This window comes from Bubalus bubalis, chromosome 16 (genome assembly GCF_019923935.1).
Source record: "Bubalus bubalis isolate 160015118507 breed Murrah chromosome 16, NDDB_SH_1, whole genome shotgun sequence".
In the NCBI taxonomy this organism is placed as follows: domain Eukaryota; kingdom Metazoa; phylum Chordata; class Mammalia; order Artiodactyla; family Bovidae; genus Bubalus; species Bubalus bubalis.
In genome coordinates this window covers 45468087-45483836 of record NC_059172.1, presented here as the reverse complement: position 1 = coordinate 45483836, position 15750 = coordinate 45468087, and the positions used below count along the sequence as shown (strand labels likewise).

At 42.8% G+C, this 15750-nt stretch overlaps 1 protein-coding gene across 7 annotated transcripts in view; it reads right to left on the bottom strand.

Moving 5' to 3' along the window:
- The window catches only part of TEAD1 (TEA domain transcription factor 1), a 274521-nt gene that overhangs the window by 200127 nt on the left and 58644 nt on the right, over window positions 1–15750 (bottom strand). For 2 of the 7 annotated variants that reach the window (XM_045162942.1, XM_045162941.1), the window contains one exon: window positions 14360–14426. The exons of 2 other annotated variants lie outside the window; for them this stretch is intronic. Coding sequence is in view for 1 of the 5 variants with exons in the window: in XM_006070909.4 (XP_006070971.1) it covers window positions 3813–3827 (15 nt within the window). In the remaining 4 variants the exon portion in view is untranslated. Of the gene's footprint in view, window positions 1–2833; window positions 3739–3812; window positions 4703–14359; window positions 14427–15750 lie in introns of those variants that run through there. 3 more of the 7 variants (XM_006070909.4, XM_006070916.4, XM_044929553.2) reach the window with 3 other exon arrangements.

Below are 15750 nucleotides of genomic sequence, written 5' to 3'. Positions count from 1 at the left end.
ATCTCTTCCTCCTGCAGATTCTGCTAACCTTGATAGACGAAGAAGGAACTCCTCTCTCTAATCAAAATGCAACCCATTTCCAATTATATCTATGACTTGCCACTAAAGCCCTTCCAGTCTCGGACATTCACAATGTGGATGGCCCCTTGGTCCAAATTTAATGATGACTTTACTTCCAGGGTGAGACTTTAGAGGCCAAAAGACCCAAAGGCAAAGCAAAGCAAACTTCACATACACACAGACCTGGCACACCAACACTGACACCTGCCAGAGCACTTCTGTATATCAACCATCTGTCTCTAAAAGCACCCAAGAAAATCAAAGAAGATGTTCCAGGCCCTGGGGGAGGGAACCCAATCCCTCAGCCCGGCTCTGAGCGATTCTTCTATTCAGAGAACCTGGCTGAATCAGCGCCCAAAGGAAGGCCAACATCTCAAGCTTCTCCCATCCCTTTCCCTGCAACTTGTCACCAAGAATGTCCGCTTGGCCCCTCATCTCTCAACTGCATCCCCTCTGCTCCTCCCCAGCCCACTAACTTTGCTCCTGTCTCACAGGCAGGACCTCATCACCGCTCTCTGAACTGGGCTGTCCCCTACATCCCCACAATGCCACCACTACCAACAAGCTGGTTCTGCCAGGTTCCCAAGCCTGGAAGAACATTAGGATGACATAGGTGGCTTCTTAAGAATATCGATCTCAGCCACGATACTAGAAGTACTGAATCAGAATCCCCAGCTCATGTATTTTTAGCCAGCTTCTCCTATGCTATTCTACAGCCAGAGAAGTTTTCCCAGAATGCAAACATGGCTTTCATCCTACATTCATTTTAAGTCTTTCAGCAGATGCCCACCCCGTCCAGAACCCAAGGCATAGCAGGACACTCACAGCCCTCACCACCTGCCACTAGCCTGCTTTGCAGGCATCTGTGCAGTCAGTCCCCCATAGCTAGGGCGCCCAAGGTGCCCAGGCACAGCAGGCTGCCTGCTTCACCCCCTCAGCCACCTGGGTCCCTCTGCTCAGCTGCTTGTCTCACCAGCAATTTCATCTAAAGAATGTCTACCGGTCCTTTCAAGACTAAAGTCACCAACCTCTCCTCCGGGAAACCTTGACAGCTTTCTCCACTAGAAGAAGTCACTTCCTTGTCCTCAAAGCACCTCAAGCGAACTTCTAACACCATACTCGGTACGCTTCATCAAAATTTCTCTTAGGATACTATCTCCAGCTGATCAGTAAGCTCTTTGACATTCCTATGTTTCGTACCTCTCAATACCAGATGAATTGCTGAAACTTAAAAAAAAAGTCTGGTTTTTTTTTTTTGCTAAATGCTCCCTTTGTGGGCACTCCTACTATTCTAGAGAGAACACTGTGCATCTGGAGAGTCTATATGGCCAAACAGTAAAAAAAAAAATATGTACGTATAAAGAATACACATGGTTTTAGAATCCTAGAGGTTTTTATTTTGAGCTCTCCACTTGTTAGCTATGTCTCAGGGTGACGTGTGTATGTGCATGCATGCAAAATGGGAATTAATGTTACCTACCTGCTGAAAGATTAAATGATCCATACAAGTACAGATGTCTCAATCCTCGGTAGTCATTACATACGTTACTCATCTGTACGCTTACAGATCAGTGGGTATTTGTGCACACACGGCTGAGAACTGTGCCTGACACACTGCAGGTCCTCAGCTAATTGTTGAACGAACATACACAACTATAATTAATACTTACTGCTTCTATATCTGTCATTCCTGCTACACTGCACATTTTCAGAAAACAGGGGTTCTGTCCCATTCATTTCTGTACCTCATCCCCTACCCCAGCGAGATGAAATTAGTTTAACATAAAATATTAATACAATCTTTATGACTATTAAGAAATTCATCCTTGTCTAAGGCACTACAAAGACAGCCTCAGGCATAGTCTAGATGAGACCCACAGAATGCAATTAAAAAAACACAGTAGTTTCAAAACCTTCCTCCAGTCTCCAGAACCCCTGACTAGCTGGCCTCTGCTGACTCCCAACTCAAAGTAGGGCCTATGACCTAAGAAGCCACAATCTGAGGTCTGAACTGTGACACGCACCCTTCCAGCCCAGACTGTTGGCATCACGACCCAGAGCCCCCAGCCCCCAACCCTGCTGGCCCCCAGCCCTGATGCAGCAGCTGCTCCGCATGGGACACCGGGACATTGGATCATCAGATCGGGAGCCCGGCTTTTCAGCTCACAGCCAGTTCACCCCCCGGGGGCCTGGGGGCTGCAGTCACTGGCCAAAGTGTCAGGTTACCACAAAAATAACAGCAGGCCTACACCAGGAAGGCTTGCAGGCCAAGTGCAGAAGGGAAGAGGTGAGAAAGAGAAAACCAGGCGAAGAAAAGCAGACGTTTGCATCTGAGTCGAAGAGGAACTGGGTTTCATAAAACGTACTTTAGATTCTTCAGTACACTCTTTTAACATTGCCACTACAGCCTCTGCAATAACTCATTTATTTAGCATCCAAGCCAGAGTAGCTTATATTTATATTATACTTAACTACTTTAAACGTGCTTTTAAAAACATTATTTTAAGGTAAGAAGGGGGTGGGTTTTTTATTTGCTTATTTAATACTATTTAGAAAAGTCAGATTTGGGTCAATAAAGATTTCAACAAGTATTCCCATTCAACAATTCCCATTATTACTCAGCTCTAATTTTCTCAAAACTACAGCCAAACGTGACAGAGCTAATTAGGCCTAGAGAAGGAGGGACAGACCTTCAAAAAATAAAAGGCCAATGAAAAGCATGTATGCACTTTTTTTTTCCTTAAAATAAAATTACAGATAACTCTCACGCTACCCTTGTGTAGGAACACTGCTGGCTTGATGTGGTCTGACCCAGCCTGGGTACTTCAAAGTTGACTTCAATCACCGCAGGGAGTTAGCAGGTTATTGAATCTCCATCCATTGTGCTTTCATCTTGGTTTACTCCACACACTATGCCTCTTTAATTGGCTCCTTGCAACTGTTTTATAAGAGGGTGGATAGAGACCCAGCTACAAGGAAAGGAGGCCCTTCTTCCATTGGGCAGGTAAACCAGAGACCAGGCAGTGGACCAGGTGGGTGAAGTTTCCCATCGTAATCTCTTACATGTGAGAGTCGCTGTGAATGCCCTGGCAGGGGAAGACAGCTAACTCTAATAGGCACCTTACCAGCCTGAAGGTGTTGAAAGAGAAGGAAGATTTTAAAAAATTTAAAAAATCCAAATGGGGGAGAAAAAAAGGATTCTCTGTTCTCTTTTTTAAAGTTAATTATGATGGAGACAAGTTCCCCAACATCATATTATTTTGCAGTTACCAATGTTTGTTTCATGTTAAAACATCAGGGTTACAAGTATTAAATGGTTCAGCAGTGTTCTAAACAGGACTCTATTGCAAATACTTAAAAGGGGGACAAGGGGATCTTTAAAATGATAATCCTAGTGGTAGCCAACAGCAGCTGATAGACATGCAGGTAAGAAGATTCTGGTATCTTTTATTTTTTAGCTTTGAAGAAATAATAGCTCTTTCCCAATCCAACCAGTAAAAAAAACTTCAGAAAAGGAGCCTACTATCAGCAGAGTTTGAGCTCTATAAATGCAGAGGAGCATCAAATCAACAGTGAAATGAGAAGCAGCTTCATTCTGCTTTAAAAACAGTCAGAGTCGAGTTCCCAGAAGAGAGGACCCCATCAGGCTCACGCGGTCAGAATTCACACAACTCATGCAGGACACACCACACCGTGCAATTATCCACCAGCACTGCCACTGCTAAAAGATCTTTAATAATCCTGATTTTTACCATAAAAGCTCTCATTATTATCCCAGCTCTCTTTTGCTTGTTCAGCGGGCCTGGTCACTTACAGGAGGATGAGAAAAACCCAGGGACTCGGCTCATCTTTCCCCAGCCGTATCTTCCAGGGAGTGTTAGTGTCCCCGCAGCCCAATGCCACGCCACCACGCTGGCCGGCACACTGGATTTAAAATTAGACAAGCCCTGGAGAGCCACGGGTAACCTTCTGACAAGGTTAGCCGGCAGAGGAGAGCACGGCTCAGTGAGGGACATTAATACGAGGCCAAGGAGGGCCTTTCAACAAGTACATTACGGCCTCTCTGAGCCCTTGCAGTCTGGAAGCTGGGGCCCCAACATCGGCAGGCTGACCTAGGCTTTTTACTTTTTATTCCACCGAGTCAGCAGCTTCCTTTACAAACGATAAACACAACCTTCAAAAGTATCTCTCCCTGATTAAATTCAAAATATTCGGTCGCTGATCATACACATAACATTTTAAAACTCTAAACTGGATTTTAGAAATATAGTATTTATAGGATGCCTCTAATTATAAAGTTAATGCCCACAGGTGACTAAAAGAATGGAAACAGAAGCACACGTTAACTCTACCCACTGCCCTCCACAGAATAATAGTCAGGGCTAACAATGCATTTAAATGTATTTTCATGTACTATAACATTATTATTATTATTACCTATTGTGTGAGGTTCTTTTATTGTTCACCTAAGGTTTCACATTCAGCATTTTTCTGAGTCCTGAAATATCCTCTGTATTCATGAATTTAAGAGGCATAATAATTTCATGTCGTGGATATACTATTATTTGACTATTTTCACACGGCTTGACATTTAGATTTTGCCCAACTTTTCACTGTATGGCAAACACCCTCGTAGTGACTTCCGACAGATTCCTAGAATCTAGGGGCAGGAGAAACTTGAAGAAGAAACTTGAAACACTGGTACAGATTGGGAGCCTAGTAAAGACAGGGACAGTGCCTATCACGCTGTAGTGTTCTCTGATTAAAGCAATGTGTCTCAGCACTTTCCAGACAGACACCCCTAAATTCTAATGTGAAACATTCCAGGCACCTACCAAGAGATCACCAGGCCAATATCACCAAGGTCCCTCAGCACTGAGACAAAGGAAGACAGCCAAGGCACAGAGCCAACGCTTCTTAACATCTGTCAAAGGTGATTCCAACGCCACCCCTGCCAGCACCTGTTTAAAACACGGAAACACTTCCACACAGGCTGGAAAGAGTCAGGGACCCAAGCCTGACGAATGCCTGGCCCCTTAGCTCCCGCCCCTCTTCCAGGGCCCCTGACCGCCTCACTATCCAACAAGTACAGGGTAAGTGCCTGGCACACCTGGGGGCCTCCAGTGGTTTCCACTGTGTTGATGTCCACACTGTCTGTTAAATATTTTAAACATCACCCTTCTTCACATACCACTTGAACTCAGGATATGCTTTTTAAATTTTGTTAATCCTCCCCTCCAACCAGTTCCTCAAATACCACTGTTTAAAATCTTCATTACCATCACATCAGTGCTGTTTCTTAAATTCATTCTCTAATATTCTATCTTTAAAACTGAAATGGACAATTAATAGAAAGAACTTACCAAGATGTTGGGTGGGCGGGGGTGGGGGTGGCGAGGTGGGCAGTTCCCACTAAATTAATTCTCTGCAAAGCACAGTGAGTTGGTTCAGACAAAGACAAACATCACAATCCTGAGGGTCACGGACCTAGTAGAAACACCAATGACACTGGTTCCCCCAAGGGTAAAAGTTATCTGCTTAAATCACAGGAGACTTGGAGGAGCTCTCAGATCCTCAATTATAGTCTCAGCAAGCTAAAGCAAAAATACAGAAATGCTGAAGTCTAGAGATAAAAGGAGTCAGGACAGCCTAACTTATGCCCAGACCACCCTGGTACTGGATTACTCTGTAATACCAATAAAAGCAGCATGTGGGGCAGGGCATTATCACTATGCACTTGGAAGCATGACCTCTACCTTAGCCCTCTCTTTACAGAGCTAACTGTTTTCTGTGGGAGAGAACAGATAACTAGTTCTGTTATCTGTGGAACAGAGTTTCATTTCCTTCAAATGTTTTTGTCCATCCTTTTCTGGGGCTGCCAGGGCAGGAACACCAGCCAGGAAAGGGAAGAAGGACAAACAAGGGGTCTCTAAAATCAGGCTTTCAAAACCAAGAAGGTGTCAGCCTGGATACATTACAGCGCTGTCCAGTATAGCCACTGGAAAGGTGGCTCAAGCTGCAATCAGCTCAAAGACAATGTCCATCCCTACCTCCATGGTGGAAGAATATACTCCAAACTCCAAGTCACTACGGGAGCTAAGGTTTCTTTCCAAAATCAGTAAAATTCTAATTGATGGGTATAAAAATATTTTTGATTCTTAAAATCAAACATAATAGCTAAAATGTAAGGAAACGCCTTGCAGTAGTAGATGGAAATAATATTCAGAGCTAACATTTATTCCTCACTACTGTGTGTGAGGAACAGGGTTTAAGACTCTACTTTTATTATTTCTTCTAATACTCATTACAACACTATTAGGTAGAGATATAATATTACCATATACATCATTCAGATAATGAAGCAAATAAGGTTTAGAAACAGTCTTTTATCCACAGATAAAACAGAAAATCCAGACCCAGATCTATCTCACCTTGAGTTCAAGGTCTGTCTTTGTGATAGAGTGAACCTCTCATCACTGGAGGTAATCAAGGAGCAGCTGAGCAATCTCTTAACAGGGATGCGGTGGAGGGGACTAGAGTAGGAAGAATGTCAGAGAAGGTCCATTCCAACCCCTGATCTATGACAGATGAAAACAAATTGCCTGCTGTATGCTGGCTAGCAGGCATGGGACATGAGGAGTAGGAAAGAGCCAAAAAATGAAGTCAGCACACTTTTAGAGTCAAGATAATGGATAGACGCTCTATTTTCACAATAAAAAGCAGCTAAAAAGCAAGGTCACTGGAGAGTGTCCAGACTCTTGGCCACTGGGACCCCAGCAGAGCTGGCCTAGCAAGCAATGATGCCTCTTTCTCCCTCTTCAGAAATGCAGTGGCACAGATGAGACCCTCGCTACTGCAGGACAGGGAAGCAGTTTGGACCCTTATACCTGAATTTTTTTTTCCAACACAAAGCTAGTATTTATGGTAAATTAATGACTCAAATTTGTACTGGAAAATATCAAGAACATAACCAGAAAAGGCAATGAGTGAACAAGTCACACAGGAGAATAAGCATATGACAAAACCTGCCTCTTACCCAGGAGGGAGAAAGGATGGCAAATTCAAGCAAATTTAAAGTGTTATTTTAAACCTCCTAATCAGCAAACCTTAAAAGAACAACAACATCTGTAGTGAATATGACCCAGGAACTATCCTAGAGGTACTGGGGATGTGAAGATCCAAATGGCTATAGTTACTAAGAGTCTCAAAAGGCTGAAATTCTTTGACCTAATAATCCTAACACTAGAAATTTATTAAGAGAAAACCCCATGGGAGAAAAAAAAAATTAGGAGCACAGAGACCTACATTATACAATTGTCTATACTACTATGAATGGCAGAATGATTAAGAAAACCACAGCACAAATGCAAAGGAAAACTGTGTGTTCATTTACAAGAAAAATCAAAAAGAATAGACAAACAAAGGAAAGTTTCTCAAAACAAAATACAAAAATACAAATTTTTTAAAAGTAAAATACAAAACTGTGTGTATATGTATTATCTACAAAGTTGTGTGTATATATGTATATGTGTGTATACATATGTAATTACAACTCTATGCTATGTCTACAGAAGTGAAAAAGAAAACTGTTACGGTTAGGAGGGTTTTTATTTTACGCTTTATAAGTTTCCAGAGGTCATGTATGGATGTGAGAGTTGAACTGTGAAGAAAGCTGAGCGCCGAAGAATTGATGCTTTTGAACTGTGGTGTTGGAGAAGACTCTTGAGAGTCCCTTGGACTACAAGGAGATCCAAGCAGTCCATTCTAAAGGAGATCAGTTCTGGGATTTCTTTGGAAGGAATGATGCTAAAGCTGAAACTCCAATACTTTGGCCACCTCATGCGAAGAGTTGACTCATTGGAAAAGACTCTGATGCTGGGAGAGATTGGGGGCAGGAGGAGAAGGGGACGACAGAGGATGAGATGGCTGAATGGCATTACTGACTCGATGGACATGAGTCTGAGTGAACTCCGGGAGTTGGTGATAGACAGGGAGGCCTGGCGTGCTGCAGTTCATGGGGTCGCAAAGAGTCGGAAACGACTGAGCGACTGAACTGAACTGATAGGTTTTTATTTTACACTTTTTATGTTCCATTGTTTTGTAATTTTTAATAAATTATCCTGACTTTAAGAAAATTTAAGTAGACTCAGACACAAGAGATATTCGAGTACCTAAATACAAGAAAGCTTGGAGGTCAGGTATCTGTGAACACTTGAACCCTGTTTTACCACTAGGATCCACCCAACCAATCTCAAACTCCATATCTAGTCTTCACAACCTCCAAATGCAGAAACAATGCACAGATTATAGCCGACTTTAGGTAGACCTAAGGACTTAAAGTTCCTCTAAACATTTCAGCAGCAATAATGGCTAAAACTTACAGACAGCATATATTCTGTACCTGACCGTATTCTAAGCAGTTTATATGTCAATGCATTTAACTCTCATAACAACACTATAAGAAAAGTACTATCATTATTCCCATTTAGAAACAAGGAAACCAAGAGACAGAAAGAGAAAGTAGATTTCCCACATGGTTCATTTAACCCTCATAATAAGACTATGAGAAAAGTACTATTATTATTCCCATTTAGAAACAAGGAAACTAAGAGACAAAAGCCAGGATCTGAACAGTCTGACTGCAGAGTCTAAACTGATAACTATCCAACTAGATTGCATGAAGTATAGACAAGTCTCCCAGCTGCTGCTCTGCTGGTCCCCTTTTCTGAAACGTCTTTCCTCCCCTTAGCCACCTATACAGTTGCCACACATACTTCGGAGGCCAACTCAAGTGCTACCTCTTCAGCAAAGCCTTGCCTGGCTCTCATGTCATCTGCTACGTTGCCTCTCATGTCTCATGGAACTTCAAACACACAACTACAGTTTCACTGATACTGCTTAGTAATTGCCCGAGTCCACCTTCCTCATAGACTACAAGTTTGGGATGGGGAGCAGACAGAGGTAGTCTTTGTCTTATGGGTCACTAGCCCAATGTCTGGCAGGTAACATGTAATCAAAGAGGGAGGGAGAAAGTGAAGAAGGATGAATGGGTAGCCAGAAAACTGCATGAATGACTACTCATTAAAGGCAGCAGAGAATGAATTCATGTGTTGGTGGGTGACTATTTCACACATGCTTGGGGTTAAAATAAAATAGGGCCTTGAAGAGTATTCATCCTCAAACAGGAAAGAAATCCACAACAAGGATAAACCTTGAGGACATTATGCTAAGTGAAATTAGGTCACAAAAGAACAAATCTACTTCCACACATTCTAGTCTGTACGGGGGCTCATTGAACCAGCTCCTTCACATACCAATGGACAACAGTACTCAAAGATATTCTAACTTGAAACTGAAAAAAAGGTGGGGGTGGGGGAAGCAGGACGAGTGGGATGGGGCAGGGAATCCAACTGCAGATGGCCAGACAGGTTCCTACTCCTCCATTAGAAAAGGGGGGACTTGTGTGTGTGTGTGTGTGTGTGTGTGTGTGTGTGTGTGTGAACAGCTTATTTCCAGAATCTATACCCCTCCCCTCCAGAGGTACAGCTCCGTGCCCATCTTCTAATACCCAGACTGAGACCCAGGTGCCAGGCGCGGCACAGGGGCTTAAACACATCGCCTCTTCAAATTCTCTTGAGGTCAAGGGAATATTTTCTTCTTTGCAGGAACAAAAGTTTAAACTGCAGTTAGATCAATTCGTCAGGCACCTATCTTTCGGGCTAAAATTAGAAAACATTCTTTAAAGGCTGATAAATCTTTATCAATACTGAGGGTCAGTCCAAAAGGCAGGGGAGGTAATTGCTGTTCTTTGCCTAGACCATTTTCCCTTCTTCAAGGCAGCTGGTACCTGTACTGAATTTCCTCTGTAAGTGTTTCTGCCATATAAATTACTTCACCACCCCTAAAACTGTTCAGCTGCACACACCTCCAAGTCTGGTGCATGCCTCCCAGAGGAGAACAAACTTTTGGATTTGCTACCGAGCCAGTGTGTTTTCTTTACACTCCCCCACCACCCTCCTAATTACTGGGCAGACTATGAAGAGCAAGGCTCATCCACTTTGGAACTCCACTATGCAAAGCATATAGGACCCAACTGAAGAGTATAAGTGACTTCCAGCATGAAGCTGACTTTAGGGCGCATGTACACATTTGAGCTACTCACAGCTCCAACCAGGTCACGCTGAAATGAAAGTAAAGACTGTCAAGGTAAGAGATACACCTGCCTGTGTGTTTCTGGAAACCCTCAATCAGTAAGCAAAGTCCTCACATGAATGTTAGGTTTTGTTCTTACTCATTCACAAAAAATCATAAGTAAAGGACATTTGAGGATCTGAAACAGAGAGGACTGACACTCAAAGGGCATTTTTAAACTGAGATCATGATTACTTTGTCTCTCTCCCTTTTTTTTTTTTTTTTTGCTTAATCTTGCCTCTTTAGTCAAACTCTTTAGTCAATTTAGTCGATTAAAACACATTAATTATGGGGACAGAGATGTGTCAACACTAACTCTGAGGACTTAATTTCTGCTGGGAAAGATAAGACAGGACAGTAACATAACCTTTAGCAAAAGAATTTTCCTCATCTACAAACAAGGGAGCCGAAACAGGACTTTAAAGTAGCTGTCAAAAGTAGATTCTATTAACTTCTGGCCCAAACATGGGTGGACTATCCAACATTTGAATCTTGTTAAAGTCTCCTAAATATTATTGACCACATCATTCATTCATATACACGTGTGTGTGTGTGTATATGTGTATATATATATACACAAACATGTATACACATACACACATATATGCACATTCTGACAGAACTGCTGCTTCTGAAAGAAGCAGACTGTGACAAAATAATAAAAAATAGTGTTTATAATTCTGTCCAACCGTTTCTAAAGGCTTTTAATATCTTTTAAGAAAATTATGGGTAAATTTTAAAAAGAAAATACATTCTCATGTATAACAACTCATTTAAAAGAGAAGTAAAAGCTTCATTTGGCTGTCTATCTCCAAGAAAAAATTCTTGCTTCCCTTTCCACCCCTGCTTTACCTATGAATTGACATGAATCGACAGGAATCAAAAACCCAGGTTCCAGCTGGAGTCCATCACATTCCGTATGTCTATCAAAATTGATAAAAATTCCCTATTTACTTAATATGTTCAAGCCCCATTCAATAAGCTTGAGGATTATACCTTCATCTGAAACTCAGAATATAGTGATTATTCAGACACTGAGATTTTTTGGGTTTAAAGAATAATCACTGATCAATTGTTATCTTCTAAAGAAGAGAGATGACCGCATCGATTCCACTTTACCACTAGTTGAATTCAACAAAGTATCTAAAATCCTAAATACAAATAATACTCCCAATTCCATGTACCTTCTTTAAACTGAATTATTTCTATTTTAATATATATTGCTATTATGCAATCCTGTGTTTCCTGAAAAGTTTGTTCCAGGAAGGGCAGTGGCATGTGCACATCCACTCACACACAACACACACAAAGTCTAGAAAATAAAAAAAATCTCTTTGGTCTTAACAGGCAGTAAATACATTCACATACTCCAGTTTTGAACAGAAATAGTACATGAGAGGAAGAGAAAGGATACATTTGGAATTTCAGGATATTACATATAGATTCAAAGAAATCTGAGAGGCAATTTGCCAGAGTAAACAAATATCATAATCATATTAACATTTTAAAGGAGACTGTGTTCACAGTTCACACACACTGATACAGTGCTTGAGGGGCTGCCTTATTCCCTTCTGTAGATGTGCAGATAAAGCATGGCCTACAGAGAAACATTTCCTGCTTCCCTCCTCACTCCTGCTTTATGTAGGGCTGGGACACAGAAGTGTTAGGTACCTGGACTGCTCATAATTTATTTCGGTGTCATAAAACACATACAAGCATTTGTTCAATTAGCCTTAAACAGGCATGTGGCCAACTCTGGGCCGGCTTTGCGCTGGAGAGATAAAGATGAGTAATAAACACGCACTCCGCCCTCAAAGATCTCACAGCCCAGTGAGAGACAGACACATCAGCTGAAACCTGAGAATCCAAAACAGTACACAGCACAGAGTAGGTGCTTGAAAAACACAGAGTGGGTTTAGGAGTCAGGGAGGGCAAGCAAAGATCTCCCCGAGGATCTGGAGCTGGGTCGGAGCCTGACTCGATGTGGAGGGCTGGGCTGGAATGCACACTCCACCACTTCGCTGCTGTACCAGGGCAACGTGTGTAATGTGGTCACGCCCCAGTGTCCTCATGTGCTCCCTCCCAGGGCAGTGATGAGCTAACATACAGGGAAATGCCTGGATTGGCAAACATGTTAACCCCATCTCTGCCCAAAGGCAGCCCCTGGTCTGTGGCAAGGACCAGGAATGGCAGAGAACCACTGCAGGAGGAGATTTTTTTTTTTTTTCCCTACTTCTTTCTCTCCCTTTTCTAACCCTTCTTGCTAAACCTCCTTTCCCCAAAGTTGACTCAGAAGACTAAGAGTGAATGAACCAAAAAAGGAAGTCGGAGGAAGGGAGAGGGAAAGAGAACCCTGGCTAACTATGAAGAAAAGATGGCCATCCTTTGGAGGGGAAGCCATCAGTAGTTCTAAACTAGAAAAGGGAAAACACAAAAACCAATGAAAAACTCCTGAACCAGATACCTAAAACATTTCAACTTCTGCTGGTTAAACTGCTTTTCTGGATGGCCTCGGACTCTCGCCAATTAGCTCGAGTTATTTTCTTCCCATCTCCCTGTTTGAACTTCCTTTACTAAATTAAAATAATTGCAGCACATTAACATTTAATCAACACAAAAGACTAAACCAAGCTCAAACATAATTTTAGATCTTTCATTTTCTTTTTTTAAATAAACGGCTGCTTGTGTATTTTTGTATATCTAGTGATGAATGCTCACTTGTTTACATCTATATACACATGCACACGTATACATGCATTATTCAAGTAGGTGTGCATCTACATACAAATATAAACCAGCCTCCTCGTAGTTGAGGGGAGTGTGACAGATGTCAGCATGTACGGGAGGCAGCAGGAAAGGTAAATTGAGTGTCTACCCCAGAATCCTACCACCTCACCTTGCACCAAAAACTAAGGTCCCATGCATTGAAGAAGCCATGAAATTCCCAAGAAGACCAGGGCTGGAGGTGAACAAACTCCAGGGACTAGACCCAGCCCCTAAAGACCCTCTCCCGATCCAGAGGGATGGCATGGGGAGGGAGGTGGGATGGGGGTTCAGGATGGGGAACACATGTACACCCATGGCTGATTCATGTCAATGTATGGCAAAACCACTACAATATTGTAAAGTAATTAGCTTCCAATTAAAAAACAAAGAAAAGCCCTTTCCCTCTTCCTGGAGGAAATCTTGCCTTTCAATAAACAGGGCCCTTGTTCCAACTAAGAGAGCCGAAACTGTTGGGGGCGGGGGGCGGTGTGGGGGGTGCAGAGCAGGGGCCCCAGCACTGCCTTCATGCCTGCAAAAGCCCACTGCCACATGGAGGATCTGGAACCTTCACACTGCTGTCCCTCCATTCTCATGAGGTTAAGAAATGCTGCCAAGTTCACTGCAATCTACCTCAGCAGGCCTTTACTTAGCAGCAGCTATGCCCCAGCGCTCAGACCTCACTTCTCACGGCACCATCTCATGTATGTTTCACAAAAGCAAGGAGGCAGTATTACTCTCCTTTCAGAGGTGAGGAGTCTGAGGATCAGAAAAGCTGATCAGGGGCCAAAGGCAGAGACCACAGTGGGTAAATGGAGGAGCCCCAGGCCACTTTCACACCATAATGACTGGCTCAGGGCGCCGAATCTGAGCTCCTGGGCTCTGGTCTCCCTCCAGCTCTAATCTAAAGGGAATCAACAGGAAACAGGTCTTACCTTTGTGAACCTTAAGCTTAATGACTATAAAAGGAAAAGAGAAGCCAACTTTTGTTCGCCACCTTCCAATACAGTCAAATAAGAACCCTCTCTGTGACCATGATTCAGCTCAGTTCTCAGAGGTTGCGTGGTGGTTTCCCATCATCAGCTCTCTCAGCAAACAACATGGTCCCTGTCCCCTGCCATTGCTGTTCTCTCAGCTCAGGTTTTCACAGCCTCAGGCATTCACCTACTGTGCCCAGAGGAATCCCTTCACCGCCTGCCTTCCCGGAAGACAGGAAGATCCTTCTCAACAATTACCTCCAGCCCAAAGGAGCAACGCTTGAGCAACCTCAGAGGTCTCTACGCTTATCTTTACTATATCTGACACTCAGGTTTTATTCTCTTCAACCCCACTGTAGGCTCCTTACCCAGAGACCCAGGCTTGACTTCTCTAATATTTGTCACCACTATGACACGACCACCAAGCCTTCGTCCCTGGAGAGAAAGCAAAACAAATATCCATATGTCAACATTTTTTGGGTAACTGCTAGGTCACATAAAATAAAAACTGAAGTAGGAATTAGGTTTTTTAAGAAAAATAATATGATATGGTCTTGGCCCCAAACAACTCACAACCCAGTGAGGAAGACGGAGACATAAATGACTGCTAGGATCTGCTGAATCATTTGACACTGGAATTTGCCAGTGACTGGGAGTTGGAAGGGACAGTCACTCTGAAGGATGAGAAGAGTCTGCTCCTGATACCATCTCAAAGGAAATGATGACCAGCTGACTTTAACAAGGTAGAAATTTAATAAGGATAAATGTCAAGTCATGCACTTAGGTCCAAAAAAAACCCACTCACAAGTATAGGGTAGAGAAGATCACATGAGAAAGTCTTAAGGGATTGGGTTGCCCAAAAGCTCAATGACTCAGTGTGATGAGGCTCCTGTAAAAGCGAATGCAGTATCAGGCTGCCCTGAGCAGAATGCTGCATTCACAGTAAGAAAAGTGAGATCTCAAATCTGGGTCCCAGCAATCATACAGGGATGAACAGTCAGAAGTGTGCACATTTCAGAGAGTTGACAGGAGTGTGACACCATGTCCTAACAGGAATGAGGATCGTGAAGCTGGAGTAAGAACAACGTACATGGCTACAAGAGTCATCTTCAAACTAGTCTTGGACTTCACCATTCCGCTCCCAGAAATAGACAACAGAGATATAGCTGACCTAACTTATAGAGGTTGGAGAAGGAAATGGCAAGCCACTCCAGTGTTCTTGCCTGGAGAATCCCAGGGACGGGGGAGCCTGGTGGGCTGCCGTCCCTGGGGTCGCACCGAGTCGGACACGACTGAAGCAACTTAGCAGCAGCAGCAGCAACTTATGGAGGCACTGACATTAACCCAAAAGCAGGGGTTTAAAATATGAGAGGGAACAGGCAAAATATCTGATGAAACTGAATACATTACCTATCTCACTATAAAATGTTACCAACTGCAATATCATAAATAGTTATTGATAGGAAAGTAAGAAAATTGTGTCTCTAAGGAAAGGAAAATTACACACTACTCTACACATAGATTCATTCTGTAAAAACAGCAACATACACATACAGCAAACACTGCACTGAAAATGGCATGGGAGACAATGTGGTACGAAGCTCACAACACTGATTACCTATGAGCGGCCAAGTTATTGATAGTTCCAATTCTCTTTTTTACTTCTCTAAATTTTGCTTCTCCATATATTCTCAATGTTTCATAGTGGACATACACTGTAAATCTGGAAAGAAAAACTCTCATAAATGTTTCAAAAGAA